The sequence below is a fragment of the Musa acuminata genome, chromosome BXJ3-5 (assembly GCF_036884655.1).
Source record: "Musa acuminata AAA Group cultivar baxijiao chromosome BXJ3-5, Cavendish_Baxijiao_AAA, whole genome shotgun sequence".
NCBI lineage: Eukaryota > Viridiplantae > Streptophyta > Magnoliopsida > Zingiberales > Musaceae > Musa > Musa acuminata.
The window spans coordinates 36,207,340-36,221,029 of NC_088353.1; the positions used below are offsets into that span (position 1 = coordinate 36,207,340).

Here is a 13,690-nt window from a genome sequence, read left to right on the forward strand (position 1 = left end):
CACTTAGTAAACATCTGCTTGCAATGTTAGAATGTGTACCACATTAGATATTTATCAAAATGGGTGAGAGGATTAGTTAGCCAAATAACTGTCTCTTCCCCCATTATACTTTTATTAGTAAAAAAGACTGCATAGATTGAATGACGAAGTAAAAGCACAACAAAAAGAGTCATTTACCAGTGATTTTGCTTCTGATCATTTCTATGTTTGGCCTGGTCATTGATGTTTATATGTATGTATGTATGTATGATCATTTATAAATAAATAAATATATATATATATATATATATATATTCATATATAATAGAAATATCTAATAAAAGATTCATGAAGTTGATCCTAAATAATTGAGATTTTTAACTTTGTTGCAGTTGTAAAAAGATCCAATAAAGGTTGAACTTTATTTTATTCGAGTTTTGGTAGATTTTAACCTATACATGTTAATGATATAATTTTGATAAAGGAGGGTCAATGTAATTATTTGTCGATCGTTAAAGAGCTATCATTGATCACTGTAGTGGGCCATCTTAGATATATTAATCCGGTGATCGAAACCAATTAAATACTAACTTTTTACTAGATTTTAATCGACAGGTCTACTCGTTAATGATGATGTGGCATCCGACAAATACTCAAGAAGGCCTAACTATAGATCTGGCTTTATTAGAGTAGTAGAGATGAGATCCGCTGCCGCTGAGCGTGCGTGACGAGGACGACGACGACGCCGACATCGCGTGCCGACACCGAGCCCAGCCAGCCTGCCTGGCTGCTAAACGAACTCCCAATAGAAACGTTGGATTCTCATCGACATTTCATCGAGCATGAACGCGACAAACAAGAAACTATAACAACAGACGAAACGCCGTAATTGCCGCGACTGTAATCTCGCAGAACCCATCCAGCCAGCATTTTTACTTTGCCAACTCAAACTCGATCACCACATTCTACTCTCTCTCTCTCTCTCTCTCTCTCCATTCATTTGGAGTGACTGGGTTTTATTGATGCAGAAGCTTCTCAGCCCCTACCCACCCACGTCTTCCATCACGTTGCATTACATTATTTGGGACGTACCAGATGTTGGGTTCTGTGCAGGAGAGTGGTGTCATTGCCATTAACCTTTGTAGCCTTTATGGTCTTCTTCTCCATTATTCTCATGTACTACCGGTGCCAAGGAGCCTCCACAACAGCAATAAGATAATCTCTACAAGTTTTCAGGACGTTTTTTTTTTACCAGTCTAATAATTAGCTCTGTAATCTAATTTAATTAGATAAAATATATTATAAATTTATTTAACCTTTAATTAAAACTATCGATTAATAAAAATATATATATAGTCAATTTTTTTAAGATATGATCTTGATGAAAAGAATATTTTTAATTATCATAATAGACCATCAACTTTTGTTTATAAAAAGATAAAATATTTTAAGAATGAATCATTAAAAATTATAATTATAAATCTATTTTTAACCTCTATTAGTCTTTATTCTATTATTTATAGTAATACCATAAATAATAAAAAGAGAAGAAAAAATAAGTCTAGTTCTCTTAATAGATCAACATCACCATAGTTTTCGGATTCAATGATAATGCATTTGCATATCACATAAAGTTTTTCTAAATGATATCAAAAGGTATTTAATTTTGATCTTCATCTATGATTATTTAATTTTAATTTTGGTATTAAAGTTTTCACATAACAATATTATAATTACAGTTTTTATTCTTATAATTGGTATCAAAGCTAGAATTTTGAAATCAAATACTTTGATCATAGAAAAGTATCATATCTGTATTTATATATGTTTATAAGCACTCTTCACTTGTGAAAGGATGTCATCGATCTAGTCATTTGTCATGTTTGCCCTAATTGGCTGCTTGTGGGCGATGCACGTTTCCTCCCATGGGTGATCTATGAACGATAGAAGGATACGGGTGTTGGATGAAAGGATGTGCAACACTGCCATTGGTAGGTTGTTGTCGAACGTCTAGGCCAAAGGTCATAGAAGGCTGAGCGATGCGATTACGACCTCCATTAGTCATCGATCTAGTCGTGGGTAATGATTACACATATGGTAGCATCATTGTATGCAACAACGATTGCTTGTGTACAACAACCTAGGCGATGCTATGGCGACCTGCCTTGGTCACCAACGTTGCACACGCAACAATGTCACTATGTGTACAACAAAGCAACAACACTACTACCTTTGATCGCTGGTTACAAAGCAAGTAGGCCGTAGTTCACAAAGGTTGTGGCGGTGTTGCTAGTAGCGATGTGCATCAATGAGACATCGGAGGTTTTAGTTCCTAATGACTATACAATAACTATAAAGGTTATTGGTCGATTATGGATACTGTGCGTAGTGAGAATAGTAATGCGTGGGCGCGATGGCATGCTACGATGAATATAAGGGGTTGTCAGTCGACCACAGAGATAGTTCGGATTGGTCGCACATTACAATGATGTGTGTGAGCGCGATGGCATGCTACGATAGCTGTAGGGGTTGCCGATCGATTGTGAAGAGAGTTCGAGCCAATAGCATAATGTGGCGACCATAGGGGTCACCACTTGGCCATGCATCACAATGGCAGTAGGCGGCGCACAAGCGGAGAACAACCGTGTATCATGATGACCATAGGCAGTTTGGAGGCAATGGACTGTTGCACACCATGACGACCATAAATAGTGCATAAGCGACAAGCAACCATGCACCACGGTGACCGTATGCCTCCCACAACAACGGTTGAGGAGAAAAAGTGTTTTTCAATCATTAGAAGACTATTTTACCCTTTTAATTCTAGTTGATGCCTCCTTATCAATTTTGCCTTTCAGAATCAAATATTTTTACTATATATCTTATCAAAACTATAATTTTATCGTTCAAAAATCAAATATTTTTGACTTATATCCTTAATTATAAAATTAACTAAATTTATTTTCTTTAATTAAATATTTTTATCAAACTTTATTTTAACTATATTTTGACTATTTGATTAGATTTAGATTTGATGAATCTCATGACCAAATTTAGAAAAAGTTAAAATTTGACTTTAGTTAATTTAATTTTGATCGGCATAATTGGGCTGATGTTTAGTCTAAATCTGTTAGCCTATGTTTGGGTAGCTTAATTCTAGACTTGATCGATTAAATAAGGTTGATTGGTCTAATAGGGTTCCATACGAAATAAAAAAATATAAATTATAATTTTTTATAATTTTTCATATAACATATTAAAAAAAAATTTGTTTGTGATAATTAAATTTTAATTATTATTCTTGGATATTTGTGTATTTATTCATATACATATATTTAAAATTATGAAATAATATTTATTTTTTATACAAAGATATGATTTATGTTTTATCATGACAAAAATTGTTATGTAAGTTTTTTATATTGATTAATATTTAATAATTATTATGATTAATATTTAATTATTATTAAACTATTTTTATATAAATTAGATAATAAAATATTAAAAAATATATTATTTATAACTTATATCCATAAGTTTAATTGGATTAGTAGTTGTTAAAATGGCCTAGGATGGTAGACTTATGAGGTATAAATTATAATAAATATTTTATAATTTATATAATATTTTAAACTATATTTTGTATTATTGTATTAGTCTTGTAACCACCAAGATGACCTAGACTAATGACTCATAAAATTATATTAAAGAATTAGCCTTAAATAATATTAAAAACATTCATAATAATACATGTAATTATGAGATTTAGATAATCAGAGAATTTACTTTGAATAAGTATGCAATGGGGTAGGATAATACTATTTTAAATATCATTATAATTTAAGAATGTATACTTAAAAATAATAATACTATTCCATAAGGATGATATTCATTCTTCATAAATAATTTTGAGTGAACACTAACTATGTCAATATTTTACCCTTAGATGAAATATTAATGATATCAATAGTTTATCATATTTCAAAAACTTAAAATATTAATGTTGTTTTATATTTTATGATGATCCCTATTTCCACACACTCCAATGCTTCTAATGTCTCTATACTCTCCGGTTTAAATTATTCAAAATGGTCAAAGCATATGTAGTTTACATTGAGTTTATTAGATCTTGACTTAATATTGTTTGTTGAAAAGCCTGTAAACTTAATTAATGAAAATGTTATAGAACAAGTTAATAAAATGAATATTTGGAAAAATATTTAATAGACTTAGTCTAATGTTTATAAGAATGACAATTGTGAATAACAGAAAAACTTTATTACCACCTATAACTAGTGCATAGGAATTTTTTAGAGCTACAAAAGATATATTTATCTACCGATAAGTCATGGGTTAGCACATTAATAAAGAAGCTGTTATGACTCAGTACAATAATACTCGAGGGATTCAAGATCACATCCTCAATATAACTAATAAGATTATGAAAATCAAAGTATTAAGGATATTTGTGGATAAGTCTTTTCTCGTACAATTTATTTTTAATTCTCTTCCTCCTCAATTTAGCTTATTCAAGATTCATTATAATACAAAGAAAGATAAATGAGATTTGAATGAACTAACTAGTATATGTATTTATGAAGAATTAAGGATAAGACATAAAAGATTTTATAATATTTTGACTACTATTTGAGAAGTTGGTAGTACGAAGAGAAAGTTTAAGTATCATCCACCAAATAAATTTATTGAGTTTGGAAATACTAAGTAGACTAATTAGAAGAAAGCCTTCGTAGTAAAAATGTATAAACCCAACCTTTGTATTTTTAGAATCAAATATTATAGAAGTTCTTTCTAACATTTAGTAGATTCATTTTGGTATTTCAACTCATGTTTCTAATATTGTATAGGGATTTCTTATAATTTGTAAACCAAAAAAATATAAAAGATTCATTGTTATAAAGAATCATCTCAGAGTAAAAGTGATAAAAGTAATAATTTATCACATACATCTAGAGACAAGTCATCTAATAGATCTTGCAAACATATGCTATGTTTCTATTATTTTTTTAAAATTTAGTTTCTCTATTTAGAATTAAAAAGAGTATATTATCTTTATTTTAGTAATAATAAACTTAGTATATTTTATGATTTAATAAAAATTAATTATGAAATGCTGTATGATGATTTATATAGAATTAATTTGAATTTTGAGTTCATAAAGATATTAGTGACCTTACAAACAAATATTGGATCAAAACATAGTTTCAATGATGAGAAATCTTTTATGGCACAAATGTTTGAGGTATATATTTAAAAAAAAGAATTAAAAGATTAGTAAAGTCATATTTTGAAAGATTTAGATTTGATATTTGCATATATTGCGAAAAGCAAACTAAGTATATAAAGTAAAATAACACAAGAAGTAAAAACTTATTTGAGATTGTTTATATTGATATATGTAAACCACTTTATATTCAGAGGTATTTCATTATATTTATAGATGACATATCAAGACATAACTAGAGCTGTGAAGAAAGTGATGAGATATATAAAGGAAGTGAAATATTATATACTCATATATTAAAGATTAAATCAAAGTGACGAGATATTTAGATACTGATTTTATAAATTACCTCAATAGTAGAAAGTCTATTTTAGAATTCATATTCAATTGGAGGGATAATTTAAAAAAAAATATAAAATAATTACTTATTATATCATCAATAATAAAAGTTTAATTTATGACATGCTTTAAGATCATAAATCCAAACTTTATGATTATGAAATTTTATCAACTTGATATGGTTGACTAAATTATCATGTCACTAAAGATATTTTATGATAATACCGTAGTTTTTTTTTTTTTTTTGATAAGTGCCTTAGTGGCTTTAAGATAAAACTAGGTGATTAAAGAAAGAGCCTAGAAACAATAAATGTTAATTAAGAACTTGAGATTACTTTGATGATTGTTAATCCATTTGTTAAAATATTATAACTTAAAATATTTAAAGAATATATTTTTAGAATGAGCCTCGTAAGCAAGTCATAAAAAATAGAGTGATGTATATTAAGTGGATACTCTTATTGTTATTTTTCTTACATAATTAAAGTTATTTATTTTTATTATCATATTTATATTTATGTATATATAATTATTGAATGTAATAATAAGATTATCTTAATAAGATAAATTATAGAATCATTATAAACTGTATAAGGAAAGACTAATAATATTATGATACATAAAAAGAATATGACATTGATAACATATAACTACTCACATTGATAGTCAGATTTATTATAGTATTATTGTACATATTGGAGTTATTAGCTTGTTTTAAAAATTTATGATCATGTATAAAATACTTTCAAATTATGTATAATTATTTTTTAAATAAATATTTATTTTATTTACTTATTTTTTTATATTTTATCAATTAATAGGTAAGTGAGAGAATACTAGATTATATGATCATACTTAATTATATAAAATATATTATAAATATGATTAGATTATGATTATGATTATCGATCATTAAAAAAAAAATTAATTATGAGAGGATTCTTTATGAGATGACATTTATGAAAAGGACTCTCCCACCTACCAACAAGATCTTATAGGGATACAAAATTAGAAATTAGAAATTAAAATTATAGATTTATTTTTAATTTTTTTAATTTTTATTTTTATCCGTGATAGTAGTAGTCCGATAAATGATAGGAAAAGAGATAAATATGATCTTAGTTCTCTTCAACATCAATGTAATCTTGACAATGGTATATTTATAAATCAAATAAAATTTTTACTGAATGATATCCAAAGATATATAATCTTAGTATTAATAAGTTGATTTCGATTTAGATATTAATTTTTTTTCACATAATAAAAAATAATTATATTTTTTATTCATATAACTCCATCCCGTGAGCTATGTCCGTCGCCCTTTCTCTTTCATATAGTGTCAAGGGTTTTCACCTTTCCCCATTCCCGACTTCTTAGTCCGCATGGGTGGTGGCACTGTCCTTGCCTTCCTCGTCCTCTCCCTTTCTATCCTTTCTGCTACAGCATGTGATCGGTGTGTGCATCATTCCAAGGCAGCCTACTCCCCCTCCGCTTCTGCCCTCTCTGGTTTGTTCTACCACTAACAGAGCTACTGTTTGAGAAGCCGCATCAATGGTCATCGTTTGATCTCTTTTGTTCTGCTAAACTTCGCTTACAGTCGGAGCCTGTGGCTATGGCTCCATGGCTTTGAGCTTCAATGGAGGTTACATTGCAGCTGGGAGCTCTGCCCTCCACAGAGAGGGTTTTGGCTGTGGAGCTTGTTTCCAGGTTAGAGATGAAACCTATTCTCTTCTGCAATCATAAATGGTTGAGCTTTTCTTTCACCACGCAGGTAAGATGCAAGAACAGAAGACTCTGTAGCACCGGAGGCGTAAGGGTGATCCTGACCGACCTCAACAAGAGCAACACCACGGATCTTGTGTTGAGTCCCCGAGCCTTCACCGCCATGGCACGAGATGGCACGGCGCAGGAGCTCAAGAGACTTGGCATTCTGGATGTGGAATACAAGAGGTAGACGAAGGCACACCGCTATGAATTCCGGGAACTGCACACTGTGTTATGATCAAGCAGTCACATCTCACGATGAAGCAACCCACCGAATCACTTTTCAGGATCCCGTGCGAGTATAAGAAGCAGAACCTATCGATCAGAGTGGAAGAGAGCAGCAGAAGACCCGATCAGCTGGTCATCAAGTTCCTCTACCAGGGAGGCCAGACCGATATCGTGGCGGTCGACGTAGCCCAGGTACCGAGCTAGCATCGATTCGGTCCGGTTCAATTGGCTCAATCCAATTTTTGTGTTGAACCGGCAGGTCGGATCGTGGAATTGGCGGTTCATGAGCCGGGAATACGGTCCAGTATGGAGCACGAGGCGGGCGCCGGCCGGGGCGCTGCAGTTCCGGATGGTGGTGACGGGCGGCTACGACGGCAAGTGGGTGTGGGCCGAGAAGGCGGTCCTCCCGGCCGAGTGGAAGACTGGTTCGATCTATGAATTGGGGGTTCAGCTCACTGACATTGCTCAAGAGGGCTGCTACCCCTGTGACACTCGAGAATGGAAGTGAGGCAAGTAAGCCTGTGTCCTACAAGAAACAGGTGAAGAGTAGCCTAACCTACTGGAGAATGGGGATATTCCTTCAGACATGTGATGGTGGTTTGGTGTCAAGACGAAGAAGAAGGTGCCAAGATTGCTCACAAGAAAATGACTTGCCACCTGCTGGTCTATTGCTGATTCCTTTTCAGTCTTCAAGCTGCAACTTTGTTCCTAATTTAGATGCTTACTTCATCAGATGTGGGTACTATTAGACATTTGAGATGTTAGTGGTGGGTTAGCTTGGGAGCCTTCGCACATGATTCTTGGACACATTAGTTTGTCAACACTGTATCACCGAGTTGCAGTAGGTGGTGGTGGTGGTGGTGGTGTGTCGTCGTAGCCTCATTTGGTCCATGTCATTGGGAGGATGACGAAGGAGACATAGGAACTAAATATTTAGTTAAACGTGCAAAGAAATATTCATCTCTGAAAGGAAATTATAAGCATAACTATAGATTATGTATGTTAATACTGAATCGAATAAAGTAGAACTTAATATTCAGATACTTCATTTGAAATTTGTTCACTTTGACTGACCTCAGACTTCACAGTGATGAGAATTTGAGGTTTAGGGATGATATGAGTAGGCTACAGGTTAGGGATAATATGGATCATGAAGGCCCCATCGTGATACAGCAGGGACCAGCTTTCGGCCCCTGTCTTCCTCTGATTGAGATCTGTGAACGACTGCTGAAACTTTGTGGCCACGTTGAACTCAACCGTGAAGAACTTATCCTCGTGATCAATTCGATCGTCTGAAGGTGCTCTTGGAATCACCTGTGACTGAAATAATCTTGGTTTTTGTCGATCAAACAAAAAAGAGTGTGAGATAGGTGACATGATTTACCGTAACGATGGAATTAGATTATAGTAAATGGCTTTCTCAGAAGTGTGAGATCATCATTTTAATTTTTACCTTTTGTGGAGGAGTTCTTTTCATCTCTCTAAACTAGTGGAAAGGGAAAGGTGCCTTGCTATACTTCACAATAAATAGAAGTGAGTGTTATCTTACTATTTTTGATTTAGAAAAAAATATCATTGATATTTTCATAAGCACAGCGTGGTCCTAATCTGTATGCAAGAAGTCGTCCATAATAGGATATAGGATATGATCTTTCTATGCTCGTTACCTACACAAAGATCGAGATCGAGGATTGCTTCTCGAGTCGATCCTTTCGATGCTTAAGTTAGTACCGAAGTCTCCTCCCCTTTAATATGGATTTAATGATATATTTTTATACTGACTTTGAAGAGAAGGAATATCTCATAAAGATTTCACATGGGAGGTAGTTCATAACCAACCCGAAATACCCGTTAGACTTCTGAAAATATTCCTACGAATATTTTGTAAGAGTTCTATCCACACGGGTAGCAGGGTGTTGGGTTTCCTACGTTGATGTGACGAATGGTGATTAGTTGATTTTATATTTCCTATCAATTTATATTAAGCTTTTGTAGCAAATTTAATAGGGTAAGAATTCATGAACCAAACATACTGCCAAACTTCCATTGAAAGCTCCAATCCATATTTGGGTACTTCAAATTGTCATCGGCCGATATGACTCTGAATCTTGCTTAAGCTGCATCAGTTGATTGACCTCCGTAAACATAATCATCGGCAAATCTTTGGAAGCTTTACACCCTGCAATTTGGGAGCTCTGGATCTGATTAGCTGTGGATACAGAAATGAACATTATGGATCTAACAGTAGATTATTTCCTTTACTTTGTTGGTTAATCTGCATTAGCTATATGAACCTTTTCTTGACATCTTTATTACACCATTAGACTTGCAATGTAGCCTGTGTCAACTATGTTCTGTAAACTTGTTATGATATTTTCATGTATATATTACAAGAACATTAATTATCAGATACAGCTAGTTCAGTGGAAGTTCATGAGGAATTACTTGAGCATTCCAAGGATGGAAAATGGCCAGAGAGAATGCAAAAGTTCCACACAAGTTTCTTCTGATGCCAGTTCCAGCAACTTCCATTGATGCTCAGACATGTTCATTGAAGCTGAGGTTGATGATGTTTTCTTTCAAGTTGACAAGGCATTTTATTCAGCTACCAAAATGGATAAGAGAGAGCTCATATGCATGTCTTGATCATACCAAAAAGGATCTTTTAGGATCAGCACAGTTTAGGAATGGAATTTATCAGCATGAAAATTCATATGCTGGCCATAACCAGTAGAAGGTTAGGGTTTGCATGTGGCCAAAAGTTTCTACTATGACATCCACAGCCGAAGCTTTGCTCTCCAAGGATTGGTGTTGATCCTATTTGCACTCTTACAAACTTCTCAGCTTGGATCATACGAGGCCGAGTCTTAAAATTCTCACTTCCAGTTTTGTCTGACTAAAATTGTCTGCAGTGGGAGTGAAACATATTCTCATGAATGCATTCCATGAGACCAAAAGCTCCTAAATCACTCAGAAGCTGAAGAAGATACAGCCACAGAGGCACCAACTGGCAAACCTACTTTTCTTGCATCATTTGGGAACCACAGCCACCATGATCTCCACTGGCATTTGGGAACCACAGCACCATCAAAGCAGGGCTACTAAATAACTTGGAAGAGGCCATTCACACGCGAGGCATGGAACCTTTTGGTGTCATCTTCTCCATGGATGAGTTGTGTGTGCCCAATGGAATAACAGGTCCAGATTAAACTTTTTTTAGTGCATCACCCCACTCTGCAGTGTTGGTTGGTCCAAAAGTTACCTTTTCCTACAGTATAAAAAAGTCATTCTCAGTGGAGTATAATTTATGTTATATATGCTGAACAATCATTGATCATAGAACTACTGTTGACAAGGAAGTAAGGAAAATTTTCCTATATATATATATATATATATAGGAAAATTTTCCTTTATGTCGCCTTCGCTGTTGTCTGATCCTATTATCCTCACTTGTTGCACAAGCAACCAACATCCTTTGTGTCGCCTTCGCTATTGTCTCCATTCTTCTATGTCTCGGACCTTCATTTCATTCTTGTTGTTTATATCTACTACACAAGTGGCTAGTGTTATCGTTCATGGTCATCATACGAGAGTTGTTGTCATCTCTACAGACTCCATAAAACCCTTGTTGTGCTTGTCCATAACCCTTATGTGAGAAAGGAGAGGATGCAAATGTGACGATAGGTCGAGGTCTATTATGATGACAATGATAATCCTTGCGTCCCCTTCTTTCTCGCACAAGAGCTATGAGCGAAAATGACGAGGGTTGCATCACCTATGTGGCCCCTCCTTCCTTGTGCTAGGGTAAGACAGGTCCAACGAGGGTCGATAAGATTTGTAGAGATGACGATTGATTTAACGGGACAAAGGGGAGGAGAGGTAATGCAGGGCAAAGGCGGAGGCGAGTTCGACCAACCATGAATAAAATTATTTTTTCACAGAATAAAAGATGTTCTATGAGAAATTTTAAAAAATTAAGACGCTCTATGAGAATTTTTTAAAAATAATTTTTTTTTTAAGAATTCAAGAATCTTTCCTTCCTCGGAGAGTTTGAAAACATAAAACTTGTTTAACCTTCTTGGGACATTAAAAAATAAAATCATATAGAATATATTATAGAATCGATAATTCCTCATGATTTAAAGAGTTGGCATTAGTGACAAATTGGATGGACCTTATCAATATTAAAACAAATGATGCAACATTTGTTTCTTTTTGCAAATTATTGTTTTCTTATGCGCATACATAAAACCATCATACATTGACATTCTGTTCAGAAGCCATAAATCAGTGTGTTTAGCACTATGTAAAGACCTTTCTTGAATGGATTATTTTTCTTTCTCAGAGAAGCTAATGTTTCTTTTTTTTTTCCTCATCCTTTTTGTAGAGAACTTAAGACTACAAAGTTTGGACATGAATAGTGAAAGTATTCAAAAGCAAATGCTGATAGTTTTGAACAGCCCTACAGCAGCAGAACAGAAGCAGTTAAAGAAGAATTTTGGCTTCTTTCCTTGACAGAGAAGTCAAGAAATTTTCTTTTTCTTGCTTTACTGTTCATATATAACTTTTTTTTTTCCAGTCATAATCAATTTCTCTGTCAAGTTTACATAGAACAATCATTAATTGTGAGCTTTGCACAGCATCAAGTAGTGAAAGGACTCCAATAGTAAATGCTGAACAGGAGCAGAGCAGGGGCCATAAAAACTGTACCAGTTAGAGGCAGATGAAAAGGAAAGGAAAAAAAAAAGGGTAAGAACCACTGTAGGTAGTCTTTTACTGTCACTGAGCTTTTACTCTGTACCTGTTGTTGTCTTCCTCTGACATCAACCACAATTACCAAGGATCATGGTGTCTGCTCTCTGCACTGGGCTCCATGGCTCAGAGCTCAATGCTTCTGACATCCATTTGGTCCTCCTTCCATCATGAGGCTGAGTTGATAAAAAATAATCTTTTCTATTCCGAATCTCAAACTGAGCCCAAAGTTTTGACTGGAAGAGCAAAGACGTCAATCTTCAGATTAACTCCATCGATCAATCCGACACAAAATCTTCTTTTTAGTACAATATTATCTCAAAATCTAAACTTAAGATATCACTCTCCCTATTTGCCTCAGCATCAAAATACCTTATTGAACGCAACCCAGCAAATCCAACAAACGTTATCCCAAAAACTTCTTCTGCTACAACTTCATCCGAAATCTGTGGCTGAACTGATGCTTCCGATGAGAACAGTGAAGCCAGCAACCCACCATCTCCATCGGCATCAAAGTCTTCTTGTATTACAATATTATCCCAACATCCTAAGCTGGACTGGGACTTAAAGTCGAAAGCTGGACTGAAACCTAAGTCGAAAACAATAAAGATATCAAGCATTGACATTGATGTCAATATTGTTTTCCAACTTTGCCCGTTTGCTTCTCCAAGCATCGAAGGCCAACACGGCGAAATGAATCTTGTGGATCCCTAAACCTGCTTCGGTTTGTGCATCCTCTTGCGGTGCCGACTCTTCTTTCAAGAAACAAGAATAAAAAAAGAAGCTTTCGATGCACACTTCAATGCTGGGAAGGATAAATTGACACAGCCAACGAATGCCAGAATGAATCAATCATCGATCAGCAACACTACCAACATGGCCATCACAGGCTGTGCATGGCCAGCTAGTAGTGAGCTCAATGATTGGAGACTGGGAGGTCCAACCCCTCTTTCCTTGCCTCCATCCCTAACAAAGTCCTCACCTTCCTTATTTATAGCTATGAGATATTAGTCTTATTTACATCTTTATTTATGGTTAAAAATATCTTTATACTTTTATTTAAATGATTTAATCATAAATATTATTAAAAATAATTAATTATTATAAATTTTTAAAAGTAAAAACTTGTTCTAATGATTTTAAGATGATTAGTATTTTTTTTTTATATTTTAAATAATTAATTATTGATTTTTTAATAGCATATGTGATCAAATTATTTTAATAAAAGATCGAAGATACTCGATGTTAGGAACGAATATTGAAAACTTCATCCAGTAAAAAGTTAATTGTAGAATTTTTTTTGATAAAATATCCAAATTTCTTGGTGAAATCTAAAATAATTAATGCTGCTGCTTCTTGGCATCAATAAGACTGTTCTTGCCATCC

The 13,690-nt window shown here is 33.9% G+C and overlaps 1 protein-coding gene across 1 annotated transcript; it reads left to right on the plus strand.

Annotated features, from left to right (window-relative positions):
• The first annotated feature begins 6,897 nt into the window (after positions 1–6,897).
• Positions 6,898–8,284, plus strand: LOC135637676 (expansin-like A2). Its single transcript, XM_065150370.1, has 5 exons — positions 6,898–7,066; positions 7,158–7,267; positions 7,332–7,510; positions 7,612–7,744; positions 7,812–8,284. The coding sequence occupies exons 1-5, from the start codon at positions 6,943–6,945 to the stop codon at positions 8,058–8,060; spliced, it is 795 nt and encodes a 264-aa protein (XP_065006442.1). The 5' UTR covers positions 6,898–6,942; the 3' UTR covers positions 8,061–8,284.
• The last annotated feature ends 5,406 nt before the right edge of the window (positions 8,285–13,690 follow it).